Source organism: Mauremys mutica, chromosome 3 (genome assembly GCF_020497125.1).
Source record: "Mauremys mutica isolate MM-2020 ecotype Southern chromosome 3, ASM2049712v1, whole genome shotgun sequence".
NCBI classification, from domain to species: Eukaryota; Metazoa; Chordata; order Testudines; family Geoemydidae; genus Mauremys; species Mauremys mutica.
Genome location: NC_059074.1, coordinates 204,688,274 through 204,707,376, shown reverse-complemented (window position 1 = coordinate 204,707,376; position 19,103 = coordinate 204,688,274). Strand labels below are relative to the sequence as shown.

At 42.3% G+C, this 19,103-nt stretch overlaps 1 protein-coding gene across 5 annotated transcripts in view; it reads right to left on the bottom strand.

Moving 5' to 3' along the window:
* DTD1 (D-aminoacyl-tRNA deacylase 1) overlaps positions 1-19,103 on the bottom strand; it is a 97,186-nt gene that overhangs the window by 1,489 nt on the left and 76,594 nt on the right. The window contains exons 5-7 of one of the 5 annotated variants that reach the window (XR_006578191.1): positions 13,515-13,690; positions 6,612-6,718; positions 2,315-3,895 (exon numbers count right to left, since the gene is read on the bottom strand). Coding sequence is in view for 4 of the 5 variants with exons in the window: in XM_045010574.1 (XP_044866509.1) it covers positions 13,535-13,690 (156 nt within the window). In the remaining variant the exon portion in view is untranslated. The other 4 variants (XM_045010571.1, XM_045010573.1, XM_045010572.1 and 1 more) reach the window with 4 other exon arrangements.

Below are 19,103 nucleotides of genomic sequence, written 5' to 3'. Positions count from 1 at the left end.
TTTAGCCTTGATGGACACAGTCCATCATATCCAGACAGCATCATGCAGCACACAGCAGTCTTGCCTTTCATTCAGAACGGATGGTTGTTTCAAATCCATTAGCACTTGGAATTATACCTACCCTTGGGTCAACATTATGTTGCTCTTGTAAATCAAAGCTTGTAGGACATTAAAGTTAAGATATTCACAGCTCACAAGAGAAGTCTTAGCTGTGTTAGGGGGATGCAAACATTGTTAACTTCACTGTATGAGGTCCATTCTCCATGGTCCCACTTGAGGAGCAGAAGTGCACGCTCAACGTTTGGCACATAATTCACTGCTGTCCTGAACAGGATTGCTTTCTTGAAATCAGGGTGCATGCTTAAAAAAAATCCTAACTCAAACAGCAACCATGTATCGTATGCGGGGGCTGAACATCGCAAGCCTACTCTTGATAGGCTTTGTGTGGCAGGAAAGCCCCACTCTAAGTCTTCTAATCATGAAGTTTTCTAATTTCCATCCAGTTAGGGTGGTGCCAGGGTTGCCGATGTCCTTACAGCCCAAGCCTGTGTTTTGCCATGACCAGAACAATTACAACCAGGAGACATTCTAAAGTTTCATTCAGATTCCTGAGGCATTGTTGCAACATGAAAACAGATTATTTGGCTAGAAACCTTCCCATCTCCCCAAGCTTTGAGTCTGTTGTAAGACCCGTAGGCTTTCTGGTGCAGAAATGCAGCAGGATTGTACACTGGGCTGGAAAGGAGCTAAGAAAACCCATCCAGTATAATTTGGTAGCAAGGAGCTGTGAAGTGAAGGCTGTGTGATAGTCATTCGCTGTGGAATCCAGACTCTGGCTCCTGATAATGCCCTTGTGACAGCGAAGCCACAGTGTAAGATCTAGATCAATCTTTTCTACATAGTGACATCCACAGTGGCATCGGGACCAGACTACTCCACAAACCATGACGTGGTGCAGGGGTGGCGGAGGCTAGCTCTCCCACAACGTACATACTGGGGGAGTGGATCTTGGTTTCTGCCCCTCGGGTGGTTTCCATCACCATGACTCTTGCAGAGGTGAGAGCAGGACCAGCTAGTTCTCCCTCACGCACAGGCACACAGGGAGGGGTACAGAGACAAGAGCAGAGCAGCAGGAGGGGCTGGAATGGCCGCCATGATGCAGGAGATTGGGTTAGCCACTGAGGAGCAGGTAGGACTACCAGCGGAGACACCCAACCTGGGGGAGGGGCAGGAGCACATGGACCAGCCCCCAGGCCGGTGCACCAGCACCTAGGTGGGTGACAGGGGACGTCACTGAGAGGGAGGGGAGAATGACACTAGAAACTGCCGGGACGTCCCTTCTCAGCCTGAAGCCAGCAGCCCCCCCAGTCTCAGTAGCTCCCCTCACTCCCTGTCCTAGCCCTCTGTCCCCCAATGTGGTGTGCGAACAACATTTCACCAGAGACAGAACGGTAGGAAGTCTCTGTCTTGGATATATTGCGTTGTTGGACATTGCCCGGTTCTGTCTGAGGTACTTATATGGCCCCCATCACCGGAGTATCTGAGCGCATCACACACTTATCCTCGCAGCACCCCTGTGAGGCAGGGCAGTGCTGTTAGCCTCATTGTACGGATGGGAACTGAGACACAGAGGCTAAGTGATATGCCCAAGGTCACACAGAAAGTCTGTGACAAAGCAGGTTATTGACTGCAGGGCTCCTCAGCTGCAGGCTAGCGCCCATACCACCGGATCCTCCTTCCCCTCACTTTAATGACAGATCAGGAGAGAAACACCACACTCATCCCCCTAGAATTCTGCTGTTAGTTTGTTTAGTTTGTATTTGCTTTCTCTTTGGATTTTAAAAGCTATTCTTTGATTTACATGTCTCCCAATTTCCCATCCCGAATGCAAAAGGGGGGATTTTGTCCATGCCATACTCTGAAGCTACAGGAGGGAATGCAAGAACTCAGACGCAGGTTTAGGTAGGTACAACGGAGGGATCCCAAAGCAAGTGGAGCCATTGCTTCAAATATAGTGTCAGTGTTTTGGAAGTCTGGGACTCTGCTCTGAAGCTGGTCGGATTCATTCCTCACAAATTAAAAACAACCACTTATACACGGAGACGCAAAATGCCTTTCGCACCAGGAAATGACTTGATATGGTTTATGGTCTGCGTGGGGGCAAGATTAGAGTCTCCAATCAAGTGAACCATTAAAAGCAAGATTAAATGAAACCTTTCAACCTATGTTAGCTACTTATTGCTCTGTTTAGAGTGCCTGGGTTGTGGCCAGCCAAATCTTTGTAAAAATAGCCATACACAGTGAGTTTCTGAATTCTTCCTGTCCTCAGTCAAATGTTTTATTAGACAATAAACTGTGAATTATAAACACAAGCAGAGAGCAGCATTTGGAAACGCGACATGGGCAAGCGAGCACGGACGGTTTTATAGTCTGCAATTATGTCAATACAGTAACAATTGGATTCAGAACGACAGTTCGTCAGTCAGGTAGTGCTACAATACCGGATAGAACAGTTTTCACATCATAAAGTACAGAGACAGAGTTCAGAGGAAATCTAACGCTGCAGAAAGTAAATGCTTCATCTTGCAAAGGAATAATTTAGTGACACAAGTAATTTAGATTCCATCCAGGCATACAAGGAAATTTTAAAAATAAATGCTTCTGTTCACAGAACACTCAAACCAATGTATGACAAACATTTTTTTTTTATTATTTTTTTTAATGAATCACTGCTATTTCAGCAGGAATTATGTTCTTGCCTGGGGTTACCCTGGTAACAATGACTCCTTCCTTGACAAATACATTTTATAAATGTCCTACTACATCTAACAAAGAGGCAGACACCATAGCCTTTAATTTCCCCTCTCAGAAGAGTTAAAGGGACAGGACTGAAATTTCCTGGGCTTTCACGCAACCACAGTTTTTGTAGTCTGCTAGTTCTCTGCTCTCACTGCACTCTGCCAGTTTTCAAAGGCTATTCTGCCTCTCAAGCGGATAGAAATGTCACCAGATGCAAGATACTGTAGATGGAGCAGCTGCCTCTAAAATTTTGGTGGCCAAAGGAAAGTGTCTAGAAGATCTAGATTGACTATGCCTAAAAAGTTAAATGTACCAAGGAAGAAACTTTTGTCAATAGAATTTTTTTAAGGGCGAGAGGAATATGATACTCTTCTATTAAAAACTTTTCGGACAGATACTTGTGCTCTGCATTAGTTGCATTGTTAAAGTTCATTATGTTCCCAAGATCACAGCAATCCATATCAAACACCAACAGGTGATAAGGTAGTGTAATTTGTTTAATAAAGTGGTTTGTTTTTTTTAAAAAGTTTTATAAGACACACGTATTTCACAAGATAAATTATCAATGACAGTTTTTTTTAACACATGAAAAAAGACTATACTCCCAAACCTGGTGTTAGACAGAGATTGTACAACATATGGTAATGTACACAGATTTATACATTGCTATGGAAACAGACAGCACATGACACTACACAATGCAAATGAAAATACAAGCTTGCTTTGAGATATCTTCAGAATTAAAGTCAGAATTTGAGGAAAAACTGATTTATTTTTGGAAATTGATCATGTGCTCTGTTGTCATATGTTCTGTTACAATCTGCATTAAAAAAATCACCCTTCATTCAGTAAACCATGTGAAAACAAACACAGATGCACAGAAAAATGCTGTGAATCATTTTCACTACTACGAATACATTTTAACTGAAACTGGTAACTTTCCTTTGGTTGTTTTTAGTACAGAATGATGTAGAGTCATAATTTCTTAGTTCTATTTTCCTGCTTTTCTTTCTTTTCCAAAGTCTTTTAAGATCAACTCTGAGGATAATGTAAACTGTGAATTCTTAAGGCTCCAACATCGCCTTTGTATGACAAACTGTTAAATGCAAAAAGAAATAAGAATATCACTAGAAACATATAGGAAACTTACAGGCTTCTTTCAAATCACATGAAGAAAAATATCTTTGCTTGCAGTCACGTGAAGTCTCCTCCATGAATGTTTTCCCTTTGCTACGCACACCCCACTTATCAACACCACTCCAGATCAGAGCTCCATTTAAAACCCATGACAAAAATGCATGACTGACTAGCTAAAATAAGTAACTAATGGAACCCCACAAAAAGGAAAAGCCCACATCTAGGGGAAGATATGCAGATTTGTATTCGTGCAGTGTAATGGTGATACCAAAATTGCTGGGCTATTAACAAGATGTAGCAAAAATTTACAAAGTGCTTCCCCTTCCCCCAATCTTAAAACAAGATGTTGCAAACACGACCAGCCTCTGTTGCTCTGAAGTACAGACCATATAATAGTAAAGGTCTTGAGAACATGACCTATGAAGGAAGGCTGAAAGAATTGGGTTTGTTTAGTTTGGAAGAGAGAAGACTGAGAGGGGACATGATAGCAGTTTTCAGGTATCTAAAAGGGTGTCATCAGGAGGAGGGAGAAAACTTGTTCACCTTAGCCTCTAAGGATAGAACAAGAAGCAATGGGCTTAAACTGCAGCAATGGAGGTTTAGGTTGGACATTAGGAAAAAGTTCCTAACTGTCAGGATGGTTAAACATTGGAATAAATTGCCTAGGGAGGTTGTGGAATCTCCATCTCTGGAGATATTTAAGAGTAGGTTAGATAAATGTCTATCAGGGATGGTCTAGACAGTATTTGGTCCTGCCATGAGGGCGGGGGACTGGACTCAATGACCTCTCGAGGTCCCTTCCAGTCCTAGAATCTATGGATCTATAAGCTCTTAAAGTAAATCCTCTCTACCTTCTGGCTTGATTTCAGCAGTGATATGTCACAGAAACCTAATTTGTTTTGATTGCAGCGAAAAGAGACAAGTAATTCTCATACCCAGAACAAAACTTCTTCGGTAAACAGCACTTCATTAGATCTCATTAGAAATCCTGCATTCTCGTCTGGCAAACCCCCTGACAAACCTCCGCATGCATACTGCCATGGGTCAGAGCTCCTTTTGTTTACTAAAGTACATCATAAGTAGTATCAGAACAAATAAAGTAATGGCAACTGGCCAGTGGAAATGCAAGATTTACTGAATGTGTAATATGCCACTTAAGTACTAAAAAAGAAAGGATCATCTAGTTTATCACGAGACGTTTTGAAGAGTGAACTGTAGGCTAGCTGGTGTTGGTAAGCCAGCAGGACGTTAACAGGTAGAGGACATTAACAGAGCCGAGGACTGGAGCATGGACTGCATTCTCCCGGATTCCAAGGCAAAGAAATTTTTCGACTTAAAGGTTTCTCAGGATCTTCCCTGAACAAACTAAAGCCCTTATAGAGAACTCCTCTTGCAACCTGATTCATTCATTCACTTGAACCCAATAGGTATGTGACCTACCATACTGTGGCCCTATGCACCAGGCTGCATCACAGATATAAGCAGTTTCTAACCAATACCTGATATGTGACCAGATAAATCAGAGCCCAGCCTTTGAGAGGAGGGCCAGGTCTAACTTAGTCACTCTGGTAATAAATTAAAATGAGTAACAAATAGCCATTCAAGGGAAGCACTGCTTTGCTATTAGTAAAGGAAAAAAATTTCAAAGGTGCCTAAGTGATTTAAGCAACTATGTGCTATTGATTTTCCGTGGGAAGCAGGCACCTACATCACTTGGGCAGATCAGCAGAAGTGTTCAAAGAAAGGGTGGGAAGCCCTGTCTTAGAGACCTCAAACAGGTCTGAGATTACAAGGTACTAAGCGATGTGGCAATTGAAGAGGACTAGATGTCGGACCAAAAGTCTCAATAGCAGCTGCCAGGGTGAATGGAAAGAGCCATTTGTCCAAGTCATCCTCAAAAATATTTAGAAACGCTAGGAAGGGAGGGAGTCATAATTGGATGACTCATTTCTGGTCTCTCTTCCACTCTTAGATTGATTCCATACCAACTCTTGGAGACAATGTTTTCTGGAAATAAGTCCTGGTGGCCACTGCTTTCACAGAGATGCCTCACTATTAGGGAAAGCCAGGAGGGCAAAATATCTCAGTGCCTCTCAACGCTGAAGAGGACAAAGAATAGGATTTCCAGACAGGCCACCATAAAGCTTGAGAGTAAGAATTTACTAGACTCCAGCTAGAATCAGCTAAATCTCTATAAACTAGATCTGGATTATGGCACGAATGGCTGTCAGGAGTTAAGAAGTTTCTCCCAAAGGCATTTATTACCACGCTCGGAACTGTGGGGAATGGATTCTAATAACCCTATCGATTCTCAGGATGTGGGGTATTCTCTCAGCCCCAAAGAGTCACAGCTGGTTTTGTTTTTACAAATAATATTTTTATGACTGTTACCACTGCGTGCATTATTTTCACTTAAGTATATCATAGGCCAAGACAACGTTCAGGTCTCTCGGGTCAATCTAACAACAGACCCAGCAGGGCTTGATTTTCATTTACACCAAGGCTACTTTACGCTTCTCTGGCAGAGCAAATGGAAGGAAATTACATTTGTACCCACTTTAATGCCCCCTCTGTGCTGTCACAGTGGTGTAAAACGGCTTGGGTGTAAATAAGAATCAAGCCCAGATGTTTTTAAAGACAAGGGATTTTGAGGAATAAAGCAGCAAAAAACATACCAGGAAAGTCTGAGGTGTTGTGTCTGGAAAAGAAGGATGAAAAACTATAATTGATGATGCAGTTAGATTGTGTACACAATGGATATAAATAGGAGGAAGGGCTTTAGCTGGTAGAGAGAGAGAGAGAAAACAAATGATTATTACAATTGGTATGGTAGGTCTTGACTGATGGAACCTGGAGTGTGACAACCCAACAGCTGATTTGTGAATCCACAGTGACAGACTAAGATAAGGTGGGAGCAAGATTAATCTGCTCAGGGCAGGATATTTCATTCTAGTCACACCAAGGTCAGATCAGGACAAGAGCTGCTGAAAAAATGTATCTTATTCTGCTTAAAGAGTCAGAATATGGACCTTGACTTTGTCAGACTCTTTTAAAGGAGACACATTACAAACCCGTCTTCACTAGCTGGGACGGGGCTATGGATATAACTGGTATGCTTATCGCTGCTAATGGAAAAGCCCTGTAATATTCTGGCTGGCGTGCCTTAAAGCAAGCGGATAAGAAAAACAGAAGCAGCTTTTAGCAGTTTTATGTCCATTTGAGAAAATAAGCAAGTCACATTTCTTCCTGATATATGCAGAACTACTGATCGCCTGGGAACTCAAACTGAACTGGAAAGTATTTTCGTATCTTCAAAGGAAATTTTGCACAAGATTGTACAGTCATTCATTTTATTCACTTTCTTAGATCTTTCTTGATATAGGCCGTTAAGGCCTCCGAGGATTTTTCAGCTCTTCAGAGTCAGCTTCCAATGCAAAGCTATGAGAAATCTATGGCTCGCTTTAGCAGGTTCTGTCAGCGTCCTGAAACAGGAACAGCATGCAGGCAACTGCAGCACCATCTACAAAACACTCTACCATCCAGGAGTCCCCTCTCTGTTTTAAATTCTGCTTCGCTCACCCGCCACCGGATTTAGCCATTTCAGTGCAGCTGGACTAATGCATGGCAGGCTGGCAAGTCATCAAACGCCACAAAAAGAAATGAAGAACAAGCTGCAAACCTGGACAACGGATTCAGGTACACAGGGATCTGATTCTTCATCTGAAATACTGAGCAATTTTTTTTAAAAGTACCATCATTTAACCTGCAGCAGTTCTCATGAAAATAAGAGAAATTAAAAATAAAAAACACATTTAAGGTAACATAGTTCACTCCTCAGTTTAGGACCATCCCCTACAGTATAACCTTAAATGCTTTGTCCAACCGAGTTTTGAGTCAGTCACTCACAGGGGTTTTTGCCACTACTTTATAACGCTTGTGTAACACACCGCACTGTCAGGAAACTATTTTCCAAAAACCCATTTTAGACTAAAGGTCTGCCTGACCAGAGATGTGCTGCTGCCAAAATGTTAACAGGGCGCTTCCCTAAAAATGTTGGCCTCAGAGGTTCATGTAATGCCTCCTAAGCAAAAATCACACCCCCTAAGCAACAGTCTGCCCACCGACCCAAATCCACCTATTTATTCCCTGGTCTTACTTCACCCCTTAACAAACCAGAGGCTGGGAGTGGGCAGCAGGGCATGGATCACTTGGGTGACTGCCTGTTCTGTTCATTCCCTCTGGGGCACCTGGCATTGGCCGCTGTGGGAAGACAGGATACTTTGGTCTGACCCAGTATGGCCGTTCTTATCTTCTTAACCATCAATTCCATACTCATATTTCCCCACAATCCATTAATTACATTCTTCCCCCCCAACCATCAATCTTTCAACACCTCCCCTATCCTTGTGCCCTTCCTTCCACCATGCTCCTCCTTCCAAGCACATGTCCAATTTCTTCCACATATGTGATTTTTTTAAGATAGAGTTGACTTTGTCAGAATCTTTAAAGGAGACACCACAAACCAGTCTTCGCTAGCTGGAACAAGGCTGGGGATGGTATGATTATTGCTGCTAATGGAAAAGTCCTATAAAACCTTCTGGCTCATGTGCCTTAAAGCAACAGGATAAGAAAAAGAGAAGTAGCTTTTAGCAGTTTTATGTCCGTTTGACCAAATAAGCAAGTCACATTTCTTCCTGATATATGCAGAACTGTTGATCACCTGGGAACACTAACTGAACTGGAAGACATTTTCTTATCTTCAAAGGAAATTTTGCACAAGATTGTACATTTTTTTCCATCTCCCAAACCATCAATCCTTCAATCCCACCCCTATTCTTCTACGTTTTAACCCACCCTTCCACATGTCCAATTTCTTCCACACAAGCTGTCTGAAAATTCTGGCTAAATGAGGGTAAGGAACGTCCCACGCTGGAAAACAAGAGACACATGAAAGCTTCTGTAAATGAAAACGCCACCAATTAAGATGTTTCCACACCACTGACTATTTCATGTATCTCCACACGTACAAGAAAATGATCAATAACTGAGGAAATTACCCACAGAACAAAGTTAGTTAAGAATTTAAACATTCCAGACAAAAATAAAAAAAGCCCACAAGAGCACTGACACCACTTGACACCTACATGACAGTCTGAAAGGCAAAAGTACGGAGCTATCCAATGATGATGATGAACTACTGCAACTGGTCACTGAGAATTGCAGATGGGTCTCTGGTGACATTGTATAAGCAAAAGTCTGCAGCTGATAATTATCATGAACGGAAGAAAGTCCATCTGTGTTGTGAATGAAAAAGCAAAAGAAGACTCGCTATTCTTGTGTGTTCAGTTTACACGGAACATGTCCATTTTTTCCGCATGCTGCTGCTCCTTGTTCGGGAGCGTGCCAGATGCCAGTCACTTGGCTTCAAGTTTTCAAATACCAAAAGCATGGTCCTGTCGGAATGTTGCCTTGCAGATCTGTGACGTCTCCTTTCGTTCAGATTATTTTATTGAATTAAGTGGCATTTTGCGTGAGACCATAAGAGTTTTAAAACCTACAAAAAGCTTAAGAATGACATTTACAACACGTTAATAAAAGAAGATTTAAACCCAAAAGAGTAACGTACATTTATTCCACTAATCCCAGGCACAAATGAATTTACTACTTACGTTACCTTTCCAAAGATCTAGTTTCAAAGATGTATGATAACTCCTCTATTATGCCACCTATTTTAAAATCAAGATTGGACATTTTTCTAAAAAATATGCTCTCGTTCAAACAGGAACTAATTCAGGAAAGTCTTAAGGCCTGTGCTGTAAAGGAGGTCAGACAAGATGATCACACTGGTTTTATAACCTATGAATCTACTCTTCTTATAGGAACAGAAGCATCGACATGTGGCACCAAACTAGTGGTCCATCTGTTCCAGTATCCCATCGCTGAGAGTGGTCAATTTCAGGTATTAGTTAATGGCCAGCTTCTTCTTATTTTGTCTGTTATATATCTATATCTATAAAATGCCCTAAAACATGAGGGTTTATATCCCTATTTTTAATACCATCTAATGCCAAATGGATGTTCTCATAAACCATATCAATGTCTAATTCTTCTAGACATTCGCATAAGTCATACGAATGGCTCATCTGACTCCTACTAAGATCTAGGATTCAATGTTATATCGCAGCAATGCATATTGCAGGTTTTTTGAGCTGTATGAAAATATTTCCTTTAATGTGTTTTATATGGGTTGTCTTTCCGTTCTTTGAATGCTACTTGTTCTTCTATTATAAGAAAGGATAAGTAGGAGCATCTGATTTACTTTCTGTGTACCATTCATTATTATGCAGACCTCTACCACGTCCTCCTATTCATCTCCTCTAAATTAACAGCCCCAATCTTGACAGTCTCTCTTTTTACAGAAGCCTGCCTGTGAACTCCTATTTCTGCCATATCTTTAGGGAAGGCCGTGTAGTTGTAGTTCAACTGTAGTCGAACTCAGGATATTAGAGAGACAAGGTGGGTGAGGTTCTCTCTTTTGTTGGACCAACTTCCGTGGGTGAGAAAAACAAGCTTTCAAGCCACACAGAGCTCTTCTTCCGGGCTGGGAAAGGAACTCCCAGCATGACCACAAAATGCAAGGTGGAACAGATTGTTTAGCGTAAGTAGTTAGCACATATTGTAAGGGACCGGACAAAAAGAGGGGTTAGTGGGTTGCAGATTGTTGGAATAAGCCACAAATCCAGTGTTTCTGTTCAGTCCATGATTTTTAGTGTCCAGCAGAGTAATGAATTTAAGCTCCCAGGCTCATCTTTGAAAGTGCTGTCCAGATTTCCTTTGAGGATGAGGGCTGATAGGTCAGATATAGAGCGATCACTTTGTGAAAAGTGTTCACCCGCAGGTGATGGGATGTTTTTGTCTTTTATCATTTTTCTATGCAAGTTCATTTGAGAGCGTAGTGATATGCTCTGAGGAGAAAGTCTGGGATATACACCTTATCACACACAAAACCACATTCACCGAACACAGACACTCCACCAGAGAAGTCGTACACATTGTGGAACGGGCCACCCAAATACCCTGAGAGAACCTGCTTCCACACAGAAATAAACCCCCTCTGACCGTATCCCTAATTGTCACCTACCACCTCACACTGGAACCCATATAGGATATCATCAAACAACTACAACCCATACTCTGTGGGGACACCATCCAGGAAGAAATCTTTCCTAACCCCCCTCTTCTGGCCTTCAAACACCCCCACAACCTCTCTAAGGGCTGGTCTATACTACGGGGGAAAATCGATCTAAGATACGCAACTTCAGCTACGTGAATAACGTAGCTGAAGTCGAAGTATCTTATATCGAATTACCTACCGTCCTCACGGCACGGGATCGATGTCCGCGGCTCCCCATGTCAACTCCGCTACCGCCGTTCGGGTTGGAGGAGTTCCAGAGTCGACAGGAGCGCGTTCGGGGATCGATATATCGCGTCTAGATGAGACGCGATATATCGATCCCCGAGAAATCAATTGCTACTCGCCGATACGGCGGGTAGTGAAGACGTACCCTAAGTTCCTCATCAGAAGTAAGCTCCCCACAGACCAGGCCCCAACAACTCAAAGCAGCACCAGATTCTGCCAGAACAACAGATGCCAAACCAGCAGACTTCTCTCCACTGCTACACACACATCAAGATCCGTGGGTCCTACACACGCCTATCACAATATGTGGTGTACTTCATCCAGTGCACTAAACACCCCAACAATGACTATGTGGGTGAAACCGGACAATCTCTACACTCGAACAAACTCTCACAGGAAAATGAAAAAAAACCAAAAACACCCTATCACCTGCAGGTGAACATAGTTCACAAAATGATCACTCTCTATATATATTTTTAGTTTGAAATGCAAAACACAACTTTAGAGTTCATTTTAATGTTTTAAGTGTCTGGTTTAAAGAAGCAGGGTATATTGTTTGGAAATAAACGCTTAAGAACTTTGCTACTTGAGTTCATAAAACTCAAAAATATCTTGAAACGCTACGTGTATATACATAAATATGTGGATACCTATATTCAGCATTGGGCTGAATTTTGCGGGGGAAAGTTTCACCTAAACAAGTTTAGCTGTTTCAGAGAATGAGATTAAGAAAAAAGATGTTTTGTCCATTAAAAAAAAGTATCACTGTTTTGTTGAGACATTCTAGCTTCTCCCTGGCTTTGCAGCAGGGACTTGAAATTTGGTAAGGGATTCCCCGCCATATCTGGGATGTGCCTTTTGCTGTCCCCATGAAAATCTACCCACATCTGGCCAAGTTATAACTTTCTGAAAATCTCAGTTCGCACATGAGCAGTACAGACTTGTTCAAATTTGGCAGCTGAATTCTTTGGAGATCCTACCTACACTGAGCATGTTCCATGCCAGGGCTGAGGTGGCTGAGCAGGATTCTGCCTGTGATTGCTCCTTCTGGCAGCCAGAAATCACTCTAATGTCAGGTACCATAACTAAGAATAAGGAGACACTCTCTCCAATCTCCCAATGCATCCCATGCTGGTGGTACAAGCAGCAAGCAGGAGGAATCACCCTGAATGGAAGGCAGAGGGTGAGCAGCTGGGAGGGTTCCTACTCTCCTTGCTTCAGCCCGAAGAGGATTCCATAACCTAGGCTAATATAAGGATAGCCTTAGAAAAGATTGTACCTTCTCCTACGTAGCCAAGAATTTGTCAGAAGTATACCTGCCAGTAGTCATAATTGCGGGCCAAATTCACACTTGGGTCTTGTCTACAGACAACTCCTAGTGGTGCTGCCACCATTTCTGCTGGTAGTATTGGTAGAAGCCTTAGTATGTGCAAGGTCTGGACTGACTTCCAGCATTTTAATCACTAGGGGTGAGATTCCGTGCGGCACCTCTACGAGGCACAGCGCAGAACCTGCCACCCAGCTGGAGAGGAGTTGGGAGAAGGCTATGGTGGCTTTAACCAATTTTGCTCTCTCCTAATCCTGGTCTGCTCCAGGGGCTGGAGAGGCAGCTGGCTTCCCTATGGGCTGCATGTTGTGACTCTGCCTTCAACACACCCCTCCTTCCACCAACCCCTGGCACTCCCCCTACACCAGGGCTTGCAATGGGGTCCTGAGAAGGCAGCCAGGGTTCTTTATTGTGGGAGTCCTCTCCTGGCTGGAACCAAGGCTGTCAGAGCTTCTTTCTGCTTGGACCCTTTCGCCCAGCCTAAAGGGGGGAGAATGGGACTGAGGATCTCACTCGGTCATGTTTGGGTTCGGGGTGAGTAGAGGTATTGGAAATGCAACCAATTGTAAATGAGAAAAGAGTGACTCTTCAAGAAGCTGAACTGAAGAGGAGATATACTTTTGAAATCTCTAAATCAAAGACGCCGTCATCTACAAGTTAGCTGTCTACTTTAGGGGCAGGCTGAGGAGACCCTTGTTCACAATGAATAAGTACCTCGCCCAACTAATAGTCCCTGAGGCTAGTCACTGTGAACAAGGGTATCACTATTAGGCCTTTAGGCATTTGCAAGGTGACTGTCAGAGTATCCGGGCAAGTGACAAGCATTCATACCTGAGGCCTGCTTTTGAGGATCAAGGTTCCCTTTCAGAAGACACATCTCCCTCTGCTCCACTGCTTGCACTGGGGTCATCCTTATTACGAGGGGCATTTCTTTCTCTACTTGATTCAGAGGGTACCTTGGTTCTGGTCTTCTCTTTCCTTTGCTGCTGTTTTTCGAGCTTTGTCAGCTATTAACAAAGAGAAAGGAAAAGAAATACTTTTAAAAATACGAACAGAATATTAGACAATAGCATCAAAAACTTCCTGAATTTGAACCTCTCTTCTGCAACTACAATAAAAAGATTTTCAATGGTTCCTAACATCAAGAGAAAAGTGAATAATTTATAAGATGTGATCTCAGTGGATCAGAGGTGAATAGAAGAGCGCTCATCCTCACGCTCTTCTTTTGGGAGCGCAGTATCTGCGGAAGATACAGTACCTGGTCATTTGCCAATATGGAAAACTGATTAAAGACCTGGATCAGAAGAGGAGAGAGAGTTTAATTACAAAGCTCCGGATCCACAAAGCGACTTAGGCATCACAATGCTGAGCACTACGGCACCTAACTTTTAGGCATCTAGAAAAATCACAGGAACGCCAATGCAATCCACGAAGCCTGAGTTGGGTGCCCTATACAATGAATGGGAGATGGGTGCCTTAGAAAGCTATCTGAAAAATCCAGTACACTGGGCAGGGACCCGACGAGGACAGGGCGGGTGTGCCAAAAAACCTCACCCTTCTCTCAGAGACAGGCTCCTAAGTGCAGGCTACACAGAGGCAGCTATCTCTGCTTAGTGATCCATGAATGGGAACCCGCCTGGAGTCAGTCACGCTCACGCTCTCTGGCCCAATGACTATTTAAGTATTTATTCACCGTGAAACAGTTATTGGGCCAGAAAGAGAATGAGGATGACTCTGTAGTCCAGAGGTTAGGGCGGCCACCTGGGAGACCCAGGGTACAATCACCTGCTCCAGTCACTCTTTTATTATCTATCCACAGCGGAACAGCTTCAACAGGAGAGAATGAGGGGGCCCCACATCAGATTATCCCATAACTCAGTGGTCAGAGCACTCTCCTGAGAGGTGGGAGACCCCTGGGCAAATCCTCTCCCACATTCTGGCAGAGAGGGGGTGGAATTGAACCTAGGTCTTCACATGCTAGGGCGGTGCTCTAACCATTGGGTTAAAAGTTAAAAAGTAGGCACTACCCCCACCTCCTCCTAGATTTGAATAGGATATGATCCGGCAGGCTGCCTCTGAGCATGCCTACCAGATCAGATCCCGTACCTGGGTTCGGTGGCCGAACGCCTGTCTTCCCGGGGTTGCGAATCACTCTGGGGCTCGGCAGGAGAAAGGTGTCCGGATGCCTAGAGGGAGGCAGCAGCGCGCATGCCTAGAGGCAGAAATTGGGCGCTAAGGAAGTTTTACCCTGAAAACTTAAGCGCCAAGTGAGTTTAGATGCCTACAGAATTCGGCAGGAGTTCTGTGAATTGCTGTGGAGCCAAACCCCCCAAACTTAGGTGTTTAAGTCTGAGGTTTAGGTGCCTAAGTCCCTTTGTGGATCTGGGCCAAAGCTCTTGTAGCATTCAAGTGGAAACCCACCAGCTCTACTGCCTCGGGTTTTAGAGGGGCTTCATCATTTCGGCCATTTCTTATTCTGTAATGTTCTGACTAAGGCAGAGCCAGGAACCAATCAGACACATCCCGTGTTCTGAGACCCCGCCTACACGCTAGAGGGGAGTGTTCTGAGACCCAGCCAACATGCTAGAGGGGAGTGTTCTGAGACCCAGCCAACATGCTAGAGGGGAGTGTTCTGAGACCCAGCCGACACGGCCATGCTAGAGAGGAGTGTTATTTTTATGGAGACAAACATTTGTATGCTCCAAAGCGAGGGAAACAGAACACCCAATTTCAGCCACATCAGAGAGAAATCTCTGCTAACATTGTAGAGCTAATACTCAGAAGGAAAATAATGAAGAAATCATTCCTCAATGTAGAAGCGTTCAACCCAATGTGAAAAATCAAATTAAGTTGAATGTCAGTGTCACTTTGACATTTATCTCCCATTTTTCAGAGAAGCAGCCTGCAACATGCTTCAGGTATGTTGCTTATCAATAGCTACTCTACTGACTGAAGAGACTTCATGATTTTAGTTTATCAGTTGATTTGATTTTCTGTAATCTACTGTAATTTATCAAACTGCTTTTTCCAATTTCTTCTGGGTTAATAATGTGTTAGCTGCAAATCACTGTTTCAAGGCCAGCAGAACTTTTAGGGAATGAAATCCACAGAAAACAAACTGAGCTAGTTTACGTGTTACTATTCAGTAAGCTGAGAAACAGCTTCTTTTTCCTGCATGAGCTGGTATAGTATAACACAGGGGTAAGGCAACCTATGGATGATTTTCAGTGGCACTCACACTGCCCTGTTCCTGGCCACCGGTCCGGGGGCTCTACATTTTAATTTAATTTTAAATGAAGCTTCTTAAATATTTTAAAAACCTTATTTACTTTACATACAACAATAGTTTAATTATATATTATAGACTTATAGAAAGAGACCTTCTAAAAAACATTAAAACGTATTATTGGCACGCGAAATGAATAAATGAAGACTCAGCACACCACTTCTGAAAGGTTGCCAACCCCTGGTATAACAGTTTAATTAATGCCACACAGTATATTGATAAGTCATGAGGACAAGTATGTAACCCAATGGATATGTCTCACCTATATGTACAACATTCTAAATCCCATATTATATAACATTCACATTATTTTCCCAACAATACTACAGATAATACAGCAAGTGAATGTTTTAAGCCAGTGGTTCCCAAACTTTAACAACCTGTGAACCACTGTCACTAAAATGTCAAGTCTCCTGAACCCCCTCCTAAAAATGAGTATTTCCAGGGATTTTCTCCCTTACCTCAGCATAAATTAGAAAAGCAGTGATCTTGGAAATATAAAATTTGTTTTTATGACATGCTTATTACACACTATTATTAATTAGTATTTATCATTACAGTATTTTTATTACATTATGAAAACGGCAACACCCTTCCAAGATCTCACTTTCGTAGCTTGTACCACTTTGAATAAGCTTGTTATAAGACAAGGCTCCTATGTTTCACCAAGGAGTATCAGATGGGAAACGGCATGAAGCTATTTAAGAAGCCAATTCAAAAAGTTGCTCCTACACAAGCATTCAGGTCTTGAGCAGTCCAGGCAAACAACACACGTTACAACAAAGCTTAAATTTGTTCTTCATAATAATTTTAAAAACAATACTAGCTGCCTATTTAATTTAAAAACAGCAAAAAATATCCACCTCCCTTTCCATTTCTTATGTGTCTTGAAGTTTAAATCTCCTCAGCATGACAGATATGCTTGCTTTGATCTGCTTAGCTCTTGGAAGTCCAGGGGCTCCGGGGTGCTGGCCCCATGCTACCTAGGGACAGCTCTGTCGGCCATTAGAGAATTTTTTCCCAAGAACCCCCTGTAACATTTTGCGAACCCCCGTTTAGGAACCACTGTTTTAGGCGATAATGGAAATTGGTACATTTGCATCCAAGGAAATCTAGGATACATTTACATTGCAAAAAACCAAACAAACACAGCAGCAAGTTTCAGAGCCCAGAGTCGGTTGACTTCGGCTTGCAGAGCTCACACTGCGGGGCTAAAAATAGCAGTGTAGACGTTTCCACTTGGGCTGAAGCCCAAGTTCTGGGACCCTGCCCTCTTGCTGGGTCTCAGAGCCCAACCAGTTGACTCAGGCTCGCTGCTGTGGGATTTTTTCTGCGGAGTATTTGTACCCCAGACTAGAATTGTTACTTTAAGAACCTTTGTAATTTTTGGCTGTTCGACCTCTCGCAAAGCACTGACATGTGGTCCGTGCAATTCATTGCGGTAATGGTAAACTCCAAAGACCCAAATCAGAAGCAGAGCCTCGTTGAGCTCAGCCCGGTGTAAACACGACTGTCCCTACTGCAAGGAGTTTACAATCTAACTTAAGAAGCAATACAAGTGTGACAAATTGCACAAGGGAAGGAAAAATTGACGGTGAGGGAACAGACTGGGAACATGCTAACAGCATGAAGAACTCAACCATTCCCAACCAGTTTTAAAAAATGTTATATGTATTTAGATATGTGCATAAAAAATAAAATAAAATAAATACCAGCAATCTTCAATTGCTTGGCCCTCAACCTAGCAGTTATCAGTTACATTTATAAATCCAATATTAACCTCCAGCTGCACCAATGCAAAAGTGCCATGAGGAGATGGTAGACAAGACCCACTATGGCTGACAAACCTCTAGGAAGTTACTCATATTATCAATGTGTTTCCTCGTAGAATTACAATTATTTCCTTTACTGAAATACATTTAATCGCAACAATGACCCACCTACCTTAAATAAAGGTGGCAGAAACAATCTCTGCTCCAACTGTGTAACCATACCTTCCACAACTTTTAATAGTTTGTGATAATGTGATTATCTAAATAAAAAGAAACCCATTATTCTGTAACCCATGTTTTCCTGCTCCTCATATTATTCAATTGTTTAAAAAAACAACATATGGCACCATGAATCAAACACAGTAAAATTTTCTCTGAGAACACTGTGAATCAGCCTAAGAAATCTAAGTCTGTACTTTCTGAACTTGGAAAACAGCAGTGTATGCAAATTGTGGAATTTGCATTATGAAGCAGAGAAGCCACAATGTTTATTCCATATTTTTATATTATATATTTGATGTGCAAATGGACCAGATATGCTCTTAGATAGCAGTCTTCAAGTTATGGGACAGATGCATATGAAAACAAAAATACAACCTCGAAAGAAATAGTAAAGACCCATGTATATTTAATGAAATATTTGCAAAGGTCATTTTTATCCATTGAAACAGTTCATATTTCTAAAAATCAAATAGTCTAAACCAAGCAGAATAAGACACTACAGATAGCAAATTAACTAGAGATCCTAAGGCAACTCCAGATCCATCTCAAAGCAGGTCAAGAATCCAGGTGTCAGTATTTAAACAAACCCCTCTCTTATAGGACGTGGTACCTTTAATAGACAAGAAATGGGAACTGAGATAACTGTGGAATTCAGGTTGCAGTGGTCTATATAGCAGTATTTCCCCCCCTAAAAATAGAAAAGAGGTAACAAATGACTTGAAGAAAAGAAGGTGCCCACCTTTTTAGTTGCTAAATTAGCCTACAGCTTGTGTCATACATGGGATGTAGTATCTACTACATAATACTTTAGTAAAAGATTAAAAAGTAGATTGTTACTTTCAGCAGAAACACAAAGAGCTGTGAAGTACATGTATAGAGACAATAATCTAACTATGTACTTACATGCTACCATCACCGTACCATTAATCTGCGGGTCAGAGTTCAGATACTTAGGGTGTGATCAAATAAGTATCCCTAGTACAAGACCTATTTTGACCTTAGCTTTTCATTTCCTTGCTTTTAAGTGCTTGGGTTTGTTAAAATGATGTGATAAGCAAGTACAATGTTGTCACTAGGTTTAAAAAAAGTTAAGGTAGTTCCATTTTTTGGCTTTGGACAGAATATAATCTGAATTGTAAA